The sequence below is a fragment of the Nomascus leucogenys genome, chromosome 18 (assembly GCF_006542625.1).
Source record: "Nomascus leucogenys isolate Asia chromosome 18, Asia_NLE_v1, whole genome shotgun sequence".
Classification (NCBI taxonomy): Eukaryota; Metazoa; Chordata; class Mammalia; order Primates; family Hylobatidae; genus Nomascus; species Nomascus leucogenys.
The window spans coordinates 49,405,708-49,423,312 of NC_044398.1; the positions used below are offsets into that span (position 1 = coordinate 49,405,708).

Below are 17,605 nucleotides of genomic sequence, written 5' to 3' on the forward strand. Positions count from 1 at the left end.
GAAAACTGAAACTGGATCCCTTACACCTTATACAAAAATTAACTCAAGACGGATTAGACACTTAAACGTAAGACCTAAAACCATAAAAACCCTAGAAGAAAACCTAGGCAATACCATTCAGGACACAGGCATGGACAAAGACTTTATGACTAAAACACCAAAAACAATGGCAACAAAAGCCAAAATTGACAAATGGGATCTAATTAAACTAAAGAACTTATGCACAGCAAAAGAAACTATCATTAGACTGAACAGGTAACCTACAGAATGGGAGAAAATTTTTGCAATCTATCCATCTTACAAAGGGCTAATATTCAGAATCTACAAAGAATTTAAACAAATTTACAAGAAAAAAACAACCCCATCAAAAAGTGGGTGAAGAATATGAATAGATGCTTCTCAAGACATTTATGTAGCCAACAAACTTATAAAAATATGCTCATCATCACTGGTCATTAGAGAAATGCAAATCAAAACCATGATGAGATACCATCTCACACCAGTTAGAATGGCAATCATTAAAAAGTCAGGAAACAACAGATGCTGGAGATTACGTGGAGAAATAAGAACACTTTTACACTGTTGGTGGGAGTGTAAATTAGTTCAACCATTGTGGAAGACAGTGTGGTGATTCCTCAAGAATCTAGAACTAGAAATACCATTTGACCCAGCAATCCCATTACTGGGTATATACCCAAAGAATTATAAATTATTCTACTATAAAAACACATGCACACGTATGTTATTGCAGCACTGTTCACAATGGCAGACTTGGAACCAACCCAAGTGCCCATCAATGATACACTGGATAAAGAAAATGTAGCACATATACACCATGGAATACTATGCAGCCATAAAAAAGGATGAGGTCATGTCCTTTGCAGGGACATAGATGAAGCTGGAAACCATCATTCTCAGCAAACTAACACAAGAACAGAAAATCAAACACCGCATGTTCTCACTCATAAGTGGGAGTGGAACAATAAGCACACATGGACACAGGGAGGGGAACATCACACACTGGGGCCTGTCAGGGGGTGGGGGCCTAGAGGAGGGATAGCATTAGGAGAAATACCTAATGTAGATGACAGGTTGATAGGTGCAGCAAACCACCATGGCACATGTATACCTATGTAACAAACCTGCACATTCTGAACATGTACCCCAGAACTTAAAGTATAATTTAGAAAAAGGAAAAAAAAAAACAGACATAGCCAATGGAACAGAATAGAGAGCCCAGAAATAAATTCACATATATATGGTCAACTGTTCTTTGACAAATGTCCAAAAACACATAATTAGGAAAAGAATGTCTCTTCAATAAATTATGTTGAAGAGACTGCAGAAGAATGAAATAGGTCCTTATCTCATCTCATATACAAAAATAGACCCAAAATGAATTAAAAACTTAAATGTAAAACCTGAAACTGTAAAACTACTTGAAGAAAACAGGGTGAAAACTTCTTGACATTGGTCTTGGAAAAGATTTTTTTGATATGACCCCAAAAGCACAGGTAACGAAAGCAAAAATAGACAAATGGGACTGCCTCAAGCTAAACAGTTTCTGTAGAGCAAAGGAAACAATCAATGGAATAAAGATACAACCTATGGAATGGGAGAAAATATTTGCAAACCATACATCTGATAAGAGTTTAATATCCAAGATGTAAAAGGAGCTCAACTCAACTACAAGAAAACAAATGACCCCATTTAAAAATGGTCAAATGGCTTGATACTTCTCAAAAAAAGACATATGAATTGGTCAACAGGGTATATGAAAAAAATGTTCAACATCACTAATCATCAAGGAAAAGTAAATTTAAACCACCATGTAATATTACCTCACATCTGTTATCAAAAAAATGGCTATTATCAAAAAGAAAAAACATAAGTACTGGCAAGAATGTGGAGAAAAGGGAACTCTTATACACTGTTAGTGAGAATGTAAATTAGTACAGCTTTATGGAAAACAGTATGGAGATTCTTCAAAAAAGATAAAAATAGAACTACCGAATGAACAAGCAATTCCACTTCTGAGTATACATCTAAAGGAAATGGGATAAATCATGTTGAGTAGATAGATACCCATACTCCCATGTTCACTGCAGTATTATTCACAATAACTACAATATGGAATCAACCTAAGTGTCCATAAATGTAAAAATAGATAAAGAACATGTGGAAGATATATATATGTATATAATATTATCCATATATATATAATATTATCCATATATATATATATATATATAATATTATCCAGCCTTAAAAAATAAGTAAATCCTGTCATCTGCAACAACATGGATGAAACTGAAGGGCATTACCCTAAGAAGTCAGGTACAGAAAGACAATTACTGCATGATCTCACTTATAAGCAGAACCCTAAAAAGTCAAACTCATGGAAATAGAGAACAGAATGCTGGTTATCAGAGGCTGGGGTTGGGGAAAAATGGGGAGATGTTGGTGAAAGGGTACAAAATTTCAGCTAGACAAAGGGAAAGTTTCTAGAGAGTAGTTTTTAAGTGTTTTCACCAGAAAAAAAAGATATGTATGTGAGGATTTTGGGTCTGTTACATAGCTTGATTTAGCCATTCCACAAGGTATGCATATATAAAAACATCACATTTTATACCATAAATATATATAATTTTGTCAATAAAAATAAAACATTTATTTTAAAAAGAAATTATATGAGTTTACAGGTGAAAAAATATTCACAAACTACATTTTGTATCATTGTAACTTTTAACTTTTTTAACTATGGAAAAATACATATAACATAAAATTTACCATCTTAATCATTTTAAGTGTACAGTTCAGCAGTGTTAGGTAACTTTACATTATTTTACAACCAATCTCCAGAACTCTTCTCCTCATGTAAAACTGAAGCTTTGTGTGCATCAAACAGTAACTCCCCATTTCCCCCTCCTGCACCCGCTGGCAACCATCATTCTATCTTCTGTGTCTATGAATTTGACACTACTCTAGATACCTCATGTAAGAGGAATAATTACATTTGTCTTTTTTGTAGCTGGCTTATTATACTTAGCAGAATGTCCTCAGGGTTCATACATGTTGTAGCATGTATTAGAATTTCCTTTCTTTTTAAGACTCAATAAGAATTTCATTATATGTATATGCCACATTTTGTTTATCCATTTATTCACTGTTGCACATGTGGGTTGCTTCCATCTTTTGGCTATTGTGAATAATGCTGCAATAAACATGGATGTACAAATATCCCTTCAACACTCTGTTTTCAATTTTGGGGTATACATGCCCAGAAGTGGAATTGCTGGATCATATGGTAAATCTGTTTTTAATTTTTTTAGGAACCAATATACTATTTTCCCATAGCACATATTTTACATTTCATTTTACATTCTCTATGTTTATAACTTTCCATTTAAAAATTATACATACATAAAATCATAAAAATTGATATAAGAAATTCTAAATTTGTTGATAGAGGTGTTATTTTCTTCTTTATGTTTTCAATATTTCTGCAATAAATACATACTAACTTTTTTCAATGAACATATTACATATGGAAAAATACAATTTTATCTGTCATTTTTTTAAAAATAGAAAAATAATAAAATGCAAAAACAAAAAAGCTTACCTCTCCAACATATTTGCCTGGTTTTCAAATACTTTCAACATGGCATTAAATCGATTAGTCATTGAATGAGTAGTTTCTATTATTTAAAAAGTCAAAAATGTTAAAAGTTTTATAAATAGCTGAAGTTATAACTCTATGCTAAATATAACTGCTATAGATGTGAAAGCTAAACAAACATAAAGAGGGGCTAGCAGGGCTACATGACTATTAACAGAATGCTTATGAGGAAAATAGCTACCATTTTATTAAACACCTATTATGTGCGAATCACCATGTTATACTGCATTCTCTTATTCTTAAAATAATCTAAAAAATAAGATACTGTCATAATTTTCAAATAAAGAAGTTCAGGCTCAGAGAGGTTACATAACTTGATCAATACTATATATCTAGTAAAAGACAAAACTGGATTAATGTCCAATATATGTGACCTTCCTATGATATGGAATATCAGAGGGACTATAGCATACTAAAAGATAACTGCTTTAGTTGCTGTTGCTAAGTCAATAAGGTCTATGGGAAGGATCTAGCTAACCTATTAAGTTTTACAACTGTATCAACGAATCCAAAAGAGAACCTAAGATGCTACTTAAAAGAGAACCAACATAATAATGATCCATAATAATCAATGAACTATTGGGGTAATACCACAAGACTCTTCAATCTTGTGACATAAAAAGTATATGACAGAAGACAGTCCCTGCACTAAGTTTTCTGCTAGACAAACAAGACATGACACAAAGAAAATGTTAAATAACATAGAAGCATACAACAGTTCCTAAACATTAATTATATTTTTTCTATCCCACATGTCAAAAGAGTGGTATAGAAGAATAATAAATATTTAGGGGCCGAGAAGATAAAGCAGAAAAACATAAAGAAGCTAAGACTTAAAGAATGCACAGAGTTTCATTAGAGAGAAAAAAATGAAAAGTAAACACCCTAAGCAAAGGCAAGAAAAGTAGAAATGTGTAAAATATATTCAGGGTACCAAATATATCAAGTATAACCAAGAAACCAAGTCAAACATAGGCTTTACTTTGAGAGAGTCAATATTCCTCAAAGATTCAAATAGGATATTGGGAGAAGCCAGCTTCATAAGAATTAAATTTATAACTTTTTGTAGGTAAGAGAGAGTAATTTAAAATGCTTACATAAAAAGTTACAGTAAATGATAAAATAAAACAACAATTTTTTTTTTTTGATACGGAGTCTCGCTCTGTCTCCCAGGCTGGAGTGCAGCGGCGCAATCTCAGCTCACTGCAAGCTCCGCCTCCCAGGTTCACTGCCATTCTCCTGCCTCAGCCTCCCGAGTAGCTGGGACTACAGGAGCCCACCACCACACCCAGCTTATTCTTTTGCATTTTTAGTAGAGACAGGGTTTCACCACGTTAGCCAGGATGGTCTCAATCTCCTGACCTCGTGATCAGCCCGTCTTGGCCTCCCAAAGTGCTGGGATTACAGGCATGAGCCACTGCACCCGGCCAAAATAAAACAATATTTTAAGAGTAATCTGATCACAGCATATGAGATAATTTTAAATTCTGCCCTAAATATGGTAAAGGACTACAAGGAACATCAACTATTATTTCAGCCACAATTTGAAAATTCAGTCCCCAGAAAGAAGAAAAAGCCATTACAAAACATTCCTGGGGGAAAAAAAGGAAGAACACAAAATGACATTAGCAAGATGAGAAACTAGGAGATATCAGTCTTCATCTCCCCACAAAAAAACAACCACTAGACAGCTATCCACAGATGAAAGTGGCCTTGGTAGGGCTCAAAGTCTCAAAGAAGCTGCAGCAATATAGTAAAGCAAAAAAATGGAGAATAACCACACAGACAGGATAGCTGAGGAAATCAGCACACCAGAGACATCTGGAGACAGCAAGGAATGAGGAAGAGTGCAGGAACTATCACTATCAGCCATGCAACAGGTCCCACCATGGTTCCTAGTAGCCTGCTCTACAGAGAACACTGACAGCTCTCACCACTGAGATAACTAATAACCACTGCCACCATTAAACCCCCAGATAAGAGAAATGTTGCTCCATCCACCACCAAGAAGGAGCCACTGTTGTGCCAACCCAGGACCAGAGCCACCATGCCCGAATTCCATGTGTGACCCAGACCACAGAGTCATAATCTTTCCATATGTACCCAGGCTCCAGCACTGGCTTGAATGTTGCATCATGCACTCCCATGCCTCAGACACCAGAGTCACCTTCACTGAGGGCTAGCCCATCCCAGGCCCTAGAGCCATGCTCACTCTGCACCAGCCTGCACAGTGAACCCTAGCTCTGCCACTCCTCTATGAATCCTATGCTTCAGGTATCTGAGCCACTGCCACAGTGAGCTAAGCCACAGCTCAATCCTGGAACCACTGTTGCTCTGCATGTGTTCACATTCCAGTCCACATTTCTAAGGCTGCACCATGCACATGTATAATATAGTCACCAGAGCCACTGGCTTTACATGCTAGCCTTGCCCAGGGCCCTGAAGCTGCAGTCTCTCAGTACACATGTGGGCTGCAACCTCGGCTCTGCTGCACCTCTTTGAGACTCTGACTGCACATGCATCAGACATCAGAGCTACCACCACAACAAGTTAGCCCACGCAACTGTTGCTCTCCAGGTGTGACCACATTCCAGAATGTGGCTCTGCAACCACTCAACAAGTGCCTTCATTCTAGACACCAGAACCATCAATGCAGCAGGGATATCCATATCACTGTCCTCAGAGCAGCAGTAGACTTGCACACACTAGCATCTGGACCCCAAAGCCACTGTCAATCCATACATGCCTGTGCTCCCAGATCCAAGCTCCTTGACCACTCCACAGGTATCATGCATCAGACATTAGTACCATTGTTACTAGAAGCACACCCACAAGCCAAATCCAGAACCAAGAGGTGTCACCTCTGCCACAACTCCCCTTAGGGAAGTAAAAGAGATCAGAAGAATTCAGTCAGGCTTTGCCACTATTGCAGATACCTACAGCCTTGGCCACTGTACACCACTGAAATTTTTACCCATATCAACCACAGCCGACAAAGCTACATGGACACTAAACTGCCACATCCTCACTGGATCCTGAATTGCCACACCCCACCTAGCTAGTGTACTCACAACCACCCATAGGTGAAGACCTTTTCATATAAAACTAGTCCATAAAGTCTAAAAGAAGTGACTCTATCAATATCTCACAAAATATTCAAATAATAGTTTTATGGAAGCTCAGTAAGCTATAAGAAAACACTTGATAGACAACTTAACAAAAATCAGAAAAACAATACACAAACAAAATGAGAAGTTTAACAGAGTGATAGAAATCATAAAGAAGAACCATACAGAAATTCTGATGCCGGCGGGGTGGACCCAAGATGGCCACATAGGAACAGCTCCAGTCTACAGCTCCCAGCGTGAGTGATGCAGAAGACAGGTGATTTCTGCATTTCCAACTGAGGTACTGGGTTCATCTCACTGGGGAGTGTCGGAAAGTGGGTGCAGGATAGTGGGTGCAGCGCACCGAACATGAGCCAAAGCTGGGCGAGGCATTGCCTCACCCAGGAAGCGCAAGGGATCACAGAATTCCCTTTCCTAGTCAAAGAAAGGGGTGACAGACGGCACCTGGAAAATCGAGTCACTCCCACCCTAATACGGTGCTTTTCCAACGGTTTTAGCAAACGGCACACCAGGAGATTATATCCCGCACCTGGCTCGGAGGGTCCCGTGCCCACGGACCCTCACTCATTGCTAGCACAGCAGTCCGAGATCAAACTGCAAGGCAACAGTGAGGCTGGGGGAGGGGCACCCGCCATTGCCGAGGCTTGAGTAGGTAAACAAAGCATCTGAGAAGCGCAAACTGGTGGTGGTGGAGCCCACCACAGCTCAAGGAGGCCTGCCTGCCTCCGTAGACTCCACCTCAGGGGGCAGGGCATTGCCAAACAAAAGGCAGCAGAATCCTCTGAAGACTTAAATGTCCCTGCCTGACAGCTTTGAAGACAGTAGTGGTTCTCCCAGCATGCAGCTGGAGATCTGAGAATGGACAGACTGCCTCCACAAATGGGTCCCTGATCCCTGAGTAGCCTAACTAGGAGGCACTCCCCAGAAAGGGCAGACTGACACTTCACATGGTTGGGTACTCCTCTGAGGCAAAACTTCCAGAGGAATGATCAGGCAGCAGCATTTGCTGTTCACCAATATCCGCTATTCTGCAGCCTCCGCTGCTGATACCCAGGCAAACAGGGTCTGGAGTGGACCTCCAGCAAACTCCAACAGACCTGCAGCTGAGGGTCTTGACTGTTAGAAAGAAAACTAACAAACAGAAAGGACATCCACACCAAAACCCCATCTGTATGTCACCATCATCAAAGACCAAAGGTAGATAAAACCACAAAGATGGGGAAAAAACAAAGCAGAAAAACCGGAAACTAAAAATCAGAGTGCCTCTCCTCCTCCAAAGGAACGCAGCTCCTCACCAGGAACGGAACACAGGTGGACAGAGATGACTTTGACGAGTTGAGAGAAGAAGGCTTCAGAAGATCAAACTACTCTGAGCTAAAAAAGGAAGTTCAAACCCATGGCAAAGAAGTTAAAAACCTTAAAAAAATTAGACAAATGGCTAACTAGAATAACCAATGCAGAGAAGTCCTTAAAGGACCTGATGCAGCTGAAAACCAAGGCACGAGAACTACGTGACGAATGCACAAGCCTCAGTAGCCGATTTGATCATCTGGAAGAAAGGGTATCAGTGATGGAAGATCAAATGAATGAAATGAAGCAAGAAGAGAAGTTTAGAGAAAAAAGAATAAAAAGAAATGAACAAAGCCTCCAAGAAATATGGGACTATGTGAAAAGACCAAATCTGACTGGTGTACCTGAAAGTGATGGGGAGAATGGAACCAAGTTGGAAAACACTCTGCAGGATATTATCCAGGAGAACTTCCCCAATCTAGCAAGGCAGACCAACATTCAAATCCAGGAAATACAGAAATGCCACAAAGATACTCCTCGAGAACAGCAACTCCAAGACACATAATTGTCAGATTCACCAAATTTGAAATGAAGGATAAAATGTTAAGGGCAGCCAGAGAGAAAGGTCGGGTTACCCACAAAGAGAAGCCCATCAGACTAACAGCTGATCTCTCAGCAGAAACTCTACAAGCCAGAAGAGAGTGGGGGCCAATATTCAACATTCTTTTTTTTTTTTTTTTTTTTTTTTTTTTGAGACAGAGTCTCGCTGTCGCCCAGACTAGAGTGCAGTGGCAGGATCTCGGCTCACTGCAGGCTCCGCCCCCTGGGGTCCACGCCATTCTCCTGCCTCAGCCTCCCGAGTAGCTGGGACTACAGGCACCCGGCTAATTTTTTGTATTTTTAGTAGAGACGGAGTTTCACCGTGTTAGCCAGGATGGTCTCGATTTCCTGACCTCGTGATCCGCCTGCCTCAGCCTCCCAAAGTGCTGGGATTACAGGCGTGAGCCACCGCGCCCGGCCTCAACATTCTTCAAGAAAAGAATTTTCAACCCAGAATTTCATATCCAGCCAAACTATCCTTCATAAGTGCAGGAGAAATAAAATACTTTACAGTCAAGCAAATGCTGAGAGATTTTGTCACCACCAGGCCTGCCCTAAAAGAGCTCCTGAAGGAAGCACTAAACATGGAAAGGAACAACCGGTACCAGCCACTGCAAAAACATGCTAAATTGTAAAGACCATCGAGGCTAGGAAGAAACTGCATCAACTAACAAGCAAAATAACCAGCTAACATCATAATGACAGGATCTAATTCACACATAACAACATTAACCTTAAATGTAAATGGGCTAAATGTTCCAATTAAAAGACACAGACTGGCAAATTGGATAAAGAGTCAACACCCATCAGTGTGCTGTATTCAGGAAACCCATCTTACGTGCAGAGACACACATAGGCTCAAAATAAAGGGATAGAGGAAGATCTACCAAGCAAATGGAAAACAAAAAAAGGCAGGGGTTGCAATCCTAGTCTCGGATAAAAGACACTTTAAACCAACACAGATGAAAAGAGACAAAGAAGGCCATTACATAATGGTAAAGGGATCAATTCAACAAGAAGAGCTAACTATCCTAAATATATATGCACCCAATACAGGAGGACCCAGATTCATAAAGCAAGTCCTTGGAGACCTAGAAAGAGACGTAGACTCCCACACAATAATAGTGGGAGACTTTAACACCACACTGTCAACATTAGACAGATCAACGAGACAGAAAGTTAATAAGGATACCCAGGAATTGAACTCAGCTCTGCACCAAGTGGACCTAATAGACATCTACAGAACTCCCCACCCCAAATCAACAGATATACAATCTTCTCAGCACCACACTGCACTTATTCCAAAACTGACCACATAGTTGGAAGTAAAGCACTCCTCAGCAAATGTAAAGGAACAGAAATTATAACAAACTGTCTCTCAGACCACAGTGCAATCAAACTAGAACTCAGGATTAAGAAACTCACTCAAAACCGCTCAACTACATGGAAACTGAACAACCTGCTCCTGAATGACTACTGGGTACATAACAAAATGAAGGCAGAAATAAAGATGTTCTTGGAAACCAACGAGAACAAAGACATAACATACCAGAATCTCTGGGACACATTCAAAGCAGTGTGTAGAGGGAAATTTACAGCACTAAATGCCCACAAGAGAAAGCAGGAAGATCTAAAACTGACACCCTAACATCACAATTAAGAGAACTGGAGAAGCAAGAGCAAACACATTCAAAAGCTGGCAGAAGGCAAGAAATAACTAAGATCAGAGCAGAACTGAAGGAGATAGAGACACAAAAAACCCTTCAAAAAATCAATGAATCCAGGAGCTGGTTTTTGAAAAGATCAACAAAATTGATAGACCGCTAGCAAGACTAATAAAGAAGAAAAGAGAGAAGAATCAAATAGATGCAATAAAAAATGATAAAGGGGATATCACCACCGATCCCACAGAAATACAAACTACTGTCAGAGAGAATGCTATAAACACCTCTATGAAAATAAACTAGAAAATCTAGAAGAAATGGATAAATTCCTCGACACATACACCCTCCCAAGACTAAACCAGGAAGAAGATGAATCTCTGAATAGACCAATAACAGGCTCTGAAATGGAGGCAATAATTAATAGCTTACCAACCAAAAAAAGTCCAGGACCAGACGGATTCACAGCCAAATTCTACCAGAGGTAGAAGGAGGAGCTGGTACCATTCCTTCTGACACTACTCCAATCAATAGAAAAAGAGGGAATCCTCCCTAACTCATTTTATGAGGCCAGCATCATCCTGATACCAAAGCCTGGCAGAGACACAACAAAGAAAGAGAATTTTAGACCAATATCCCTGATGAACATTGATGCAAAATTCCTCAATAAAATACTGGCAAACCAAATTCAGCAGCACATCAAAAAGCTTATCCACCATGATCAAGTGGGCTTCATCCCTGGGATGCAAGGCTGGTTCAACATACACAAATCAATAAACGTAATTCATCACATAAACAGAACCAAAGACAAAAACCACACAATTATCTCAATAGATGCAGAAAAGGCCTTTGACAAAATTCAACAGCCCTTCATGCTAAAAACTCAATAAACTAGGTACTGATGGGACATATCTCAAAATAATAAGAGCTATTTATGACAAACCCACAGCCAATATCATACTGAATGGGCAAAAACTGGAAGCATTCCCTTTGAAAACTGGCACAAGACAAGGACGCCCTCTCTCACCACTCCTATTCAACATAGTATTGGAAGTTCTGGCCACGGCAATCAGGCAAGAGAAAGAAATAAAGGGTATTCAATTAGGAAAAGAGGAAGTCAAATTGTCCCTGTTTGCAGATGACATGATTGTATATTTAGAAAACCCCATCGTTGATTAAAGACTTACATGTTAGACCTAAAACCATAAAAACCCTAGAAGAAAACCTAGGCAATACCAATCAGGACATAGGCATGGGCAAGGACTTCATGTCTAAAACACCAAAAGCACTGGCAACAAAAGCCAAAATTGACAAATGGGATCTAATTCAACTAAAGAGCTTCTGCACAGCAAAAGAAACTACCACCAGAGTGAACAGGCAATCTACTCATCTGACAAAGGGCTAATATCCAGAATCTACAATGAACTCAAACAAATTTAGAAGAAAAAAACAAACAACCCCATCAAAAACTGTGTGAAGGGTATGAATAGACACTTCTCAAAAGAAGACATTTATGCAGCCAAAAGACACATGAAAAAATGCTCATCATCACTGGCCATCAGAGAAATGCAAATCAAAACTACAATGAGATGCCATCTCACACCAGTTAGAATGGCCATCATTAAAAAGTCAGGAAACAACAGGTGCTGGAGAGGATGTGGAGAAATAGGAACCCTTTTACACTGTTGGAAGGACTGTAAACTAGTTCAACCATTGTGGAAGACAGTGTGGTGAATCCTCAAGGATCTAGAACTAGAAATACCATTTGACCCAGCCATCTCATTACTGGGTATATACCCAAAGGATTATAAATCATGCTGCTATAAAGACACATGCACACGTATGTTTATTGTGGCACTATTCCCAATAGCAAAGACTTGGAACCAACCCAAATGCCCAACAATTATAGGCTGGATTAAGAAAATGTGGCACATATACACCATGGAAAACTATGCAGCCATAAAAAATGATGAGTTCATGTCCTTTGTAGGGACATGGATGAAGCTAGAAACCATCATTCTGAGAAAACTATCGCAAGGACAAAAAACCAAACACCGCACATTCTCATGCATAGGTGGGAATTGAACAATGAGAACATATGGACACAGGAAAGGGAACATCACACACTGGGGCCTGTTGTGGGGTGGGGGGAGGTGGGAGGGATAGCATTTGGAGATATACCTAATGTTAAATGATGAGTCACTGGGTGCAGCACACCAACATGGCACATGTATACATATGTAACTAATCTGCACATTGTGCACATGTACCCTAAAACTTAATGCCAAAGAATATAATTAATAAAATTAAAATTACAAAAGATAAATAAAAAATATGTCAACTGTATAATTCATCAAGGAGAAGAAAGAATCTGTAAACTTAAAGAAAGTTATTTGAAAATATACAGTTAGGAAAAAAAGAATAAAGAATAAAAAGGAATTTTAAAGGCTATTACCTATTGGATACAATGTTCACTATTCAGGTGATGGGTACACTAAAAGCCCAGACTTCACCACGACACAATATATACATGTAAGAAATCTGCAGTTATCTCCTCTAAATATATAAAAATTTAAATTTTTTAATTCTGAAAAATAAAGCCTACAGGATTTATGGGACAGCATCAAGAGTGTTATCATTTACACTATAGGAATTAAAAAAGAAGAAAAGGGCCAGGCACGGTGGCTCATGCCTGTAATCCTAGCACTTTGGGAGGCCGAGGTGGGTGGATCACGAGGTCAGGAGATCGAGACCACGGTGAAACCCCGTCTCTACTAAAAACAGAAAAAATTAGCTGGGTGCTGTGGCGGGCGCCTGTAGTCCCAGCTACTCCGGAGGCTGAGACAGGAGAATGGCTTCCTCACACAGAGAGAATCCCCATAGGGCTATCAGCAGTGAAAATTTTGCAGTCTAAGAGAGAGTAAGAAGATATTTTCAAAGTTCTTGAAGAAAAAAAACTGCCAACCAAGAATACTTTACCCAGAAAAGTTGGTCTACAAAAATGAAGGAGTGATACTTTCCCTGACAAACAAAAGCTCAGGGAGTTCATCATCATCAGGCTTGCCTTACAAAAATGATAAAGGGAGCTCTTCAATCTGAAATGAAAGGACACTAACTAGTAACACAAATACATATGAAAGTATAAAACTCACTGGTGAAAGTGTGTATATAGTAGAATTACATACCATAATATTGTAACAGTAGTCTGTAAATCACTTATGTCTACAGAATAAAGGGTAAAAGACAAACAAAATTCCTATAGCTACAATAATTTCTTAATAAAATTCAATATAAAATATGTGAATTATGACATCAAAAACATAAAATGCTTAGAGGGGAGTAAAAATATATCAACAAATCACAAAGGAAGATAGCAAACAGGGAATAAAAGAACAAAGGATCTACAAAACAGCTAAAAAGCAATTAACAGAATGGCAATAGTAAGTCCTTATTTATTAAAGGTAACTCGAAAGTAAATGGATCAAATTATTCAATTCAAAGACACAGAAGGGCTGAATGAATAAAAAACAAGACTACATGCTGCTTACTCACAGAATAAATGAAGGGATGTAAATAGATACTCTATGCAATTAGAAACCAATAAATGAGCAGCTGTGGCTATACTTACATCAGACCAGATACTTTAAATCAAAAACAGTCACAAGAGACAAAGATTATTATATAATGAAAAAAGCTCAAGAGAATATAACAAATATATACACACCCAACATTGCAACACCTAAATATATAAAACAAATATTAATAGATCTGAAGAGAGAGATAGACAGCAAGACAATAATAGCAGAGGCCTTCAGTACTCTACATTCAATAATGGACAAATCATCCAGACAGAAAACAAATAAGGAAACCTTATATTTTAACCACACTTTATGCCAATGGACCTAACAGACATACACAAGATATTCTATTCATTTATTTATTTATTTTTTGAGACGGAGTCTCACTCTGTCACCCAGGCTGGAGTGCAGTGGCGCAATCTTGGCTCACTGCAAGCTCTGCCTCCCAGGTTCACGCCATTCTCCTGCCTCAGCCTCTCCGGGTAGCTGGGACTACAGGCGCACGCCACCACGCCCGGCTAATTTTTTGTATTTTTAGTAGAGACGGGGTTTCACCGTGGTCTCAATCTCCTGACCTCGTGATCCGCCTGCCTCGGCCTCCCAAAGTGCTGGGATTACAAGCGTGAGCCACCGCGCCCGGCCTCAAGATATTCCATTCAACAGCAGGAGAATATAGAGCTTTCTCAAGTGCAAATGGAATATTCTAAAGGACAGATCTTGTGTTAGGCCAGTAAGTCTTATAAAATTTAAGAAGGCTAAAATCATATCAAGTATTTCCCAATCACAGTGGCATGAAACTAGAAATCAATAACAGAAGAAAAATTGAAAGATTTACAAATATGTGGAAACTAACATACTCCTGAACAATGGGTCAAAAAGAAATTCAAAAAGAAATCAAAAAATATCTTATGACACACAAAAATGGAAACATACCAAAATTTATGTGATGCAGCAAAAGCAGTTATTAAAAGGAAGATTATAGCAATAAAAACCTACATTCAAGCTGGGCACAGTGTCCCACACTTGCAGTATCAGCTACTAAGGAGGCTAAGTGAGAGAATCACTTGAGGCCAGGAGTTTGAGGTTGGAGTAAGCTATGATCACACCACTCTACTCCAGCCTGGGCAACAGAGCAAGACCCTGTCTCTAAATAAATAAGTAAATAAATAAAGTATACATTAAAAAAAGACAAAAGAGCTAAATAACGTAATGTCACACCTCAAAGAACTAGAAAAAGAACAAACTGAGCCCAAAGTTAGTAAAAGGAAGGAAATAAAAGATTAGAGCAGAAGTACATAAAATAGAGACTAGAAAAATCATAGAAAAGTTCAACGAAACTAAGATTTGGTTTTTTGAAAAGATAAACATAATTAACAAGAGTTTAGCTAGACTAAGAAAAAACAGCAAGACTCAAGTAACATTGAAAAAGAAAGAAGAGACATAATAACTGATACCACAAAAATACAAAGGATAAAGACTACTGTGAACATTTATACACCCACAAATTAGATACCCTAAAATAACTGGATACTTCATAGACATATACAACCCACCAATACTAAATCATGAAGAAACAGAAAGTCTGAACAGACTAGTAATTAGTAAGACTGACTCAGTGATAAAATCCCCCATAAAAAAAAAGAAAAAACCAGGACCCAGTGGTTTTATGGCCTAATTCTACCCAACATTTAAAGAACTAGTAGAATCCTTCTCGAATTCTTCCAAAATCTTGAAGAGGAAGGAATACTTCTGAACAATTTTTCAAGGTTAGTATTACCCTAATACCAAAGCCAGACAAAGACACTATGAGAAAAGAAAACACAGTCCAATATCTCTGGTGAATATGGATACAAATATCTTTAATAAAATGCTAGCAAACTGAATTTACAGCACATTAAAAGAATCATTCACTATGACCAAGGGGGACTTATCCCTGGGGTGCAAAGATGGTTCAAAATATGCAAATAAATGTGATATACCGTATTAATAGAATAAAATATAAAAATCATATCATAATCTCAATATATGGGGAAAAACATTTGAAAACTTTCAACATTCTTTCATGATGAAAATAACAAATTAGATACAGAAGGAATGTACCTCAAAACAATAATGGCCAACTATCACAAGCCCACAGCTACATAGTCAACAGTGAAAAGTTGAAAGATTTTCCTCTAAGATGAAGAACAAGATAAAGATGCCCATTCTTGCCACTTCTATTCAACATAGTACTGGAATTCCTAGCTAGAGCAATTAAGCAAGAAAAGAGATAAAAGGTGTCCAAATAGGAAAGCAAGAAATAAAATTATTTCTATTTGCAAAAAAGAAAGAGGGACCATCACTACTGACCACATGGACATAAAGGGACAATAAACAAATACTATAAATAACTTATGCTAACAAATTTGATAATTTAGGTTATATGGACAAATTCTTGGAAACTCACTATCTACCAAAACTCACAAAGGAGAAATTGATATTATGAATAGGCCTATTTAAAAGAAATTGAATCAATAATTAATAAGCTTCCAAAACAGCAGGTACTATGCTCAGATAGTTTCACTTGGCAAATTCTACCAAACATTTAACTAAGAAATTATGCCAATTCTTTATGATGTCTTCCAGAAGATAGAAACATAGGTAACATTTCCTGACTCATTCTATGAGGCCAGTATCACTCCAATACCAAAGCTGGACAAAGACATTACAAGAAAAGAAAACTACAGATGAATATCTTTCATGAATACATATGTGAAAATCCTCAACAAAACATTAGCAAATCACATACATAAATGTATAGAAAGACTATACAACACAACCAAATGGGTTATTCCAGGTACGTAAGGCTGGTCCAATGTTCAAAAATCAATTAATGTAATCTACATGCTAAAGAAGAAAAATCATACAATCATATCAATAAATGCAGAAAAAGTATTCGACAAAATCTAACACCTACCCACAATTTTAAAAAACTTTTTGTAAATTATAAATAAAATAGAAGTAAGCTTCCTCAGTTTGATAAAGAAAATCTACAAAAAGTTTATAGCTAACATAATACTTATAGTGAAATCCTAAATGCTTCCTCCCTAAGATCAGGAAGAAGGCAAGCATGCCCATTTTTACCATGCTATTTAACATCATACTGGAAGTCCTAGCTAATGCAATAATATAAGAAAAGAAAATCAGAAGGAAGAAGTAACACTTTCTGTTAGATAATGTGACTGTCTCTATAGAATATCCAAAAGAATCACCAATATCTAGTAATAAACAATTATTACAAATTTACAGGACACAAAAGTTAATTGCAATTGCTTTCCTATATACCAGCAATGAAGTATTTGTATTTGAATTTTAAATTATAGATATTAACACCATTTATAGTAGCACTGAAATTTCAACACTTCAGTGTAAATCTAAAAGAAAATATGTACAAGATCTATATGAGGAAAAGTTCATTACTCTGATGAAAGAAAGCAAATAAGATCTAAATAAATGGAGAGATATTTCATGTTCATAGAATGAAAGATACAATATTGTTAAGATACAAGTTCTTGTCCCTTTAATCTATAGATTCAATGCAATCTCAATCAAAATCCCAGCAAGGTATTTTCTGGATACCAACAAATTGTTTCTAAAGTTTATAAAGTTTAATAGACTCAGAGAAGTCAA

The 17,605-nt window shown here is 37.8% G+C and overlaps 1 protein-coding gene across 1 annotated transcript in view; it reads right to left on the bottom strand.

Moving 5' to 3' along the window:
• LOC100595906 (coiled-coil domain-containing protein 7) overlaps positions 1 to 17,605 on the bottom strand; it is a 133,676-nt gene that overhangs the window by 79,208 nt on the left and 36,863 nt on the right. Inside the window, exon 10 of the mRNA XM_030798647.1 lies at positions 3,623 to 3,698. Coding sequence (XP_030654507.1) covers positions 3,623 to 3,698 — 76 coding nt within the window. The remainder of the gene's footprint in view (positions 1 to 3,622; positions 3,699 to 17,605) is intronic.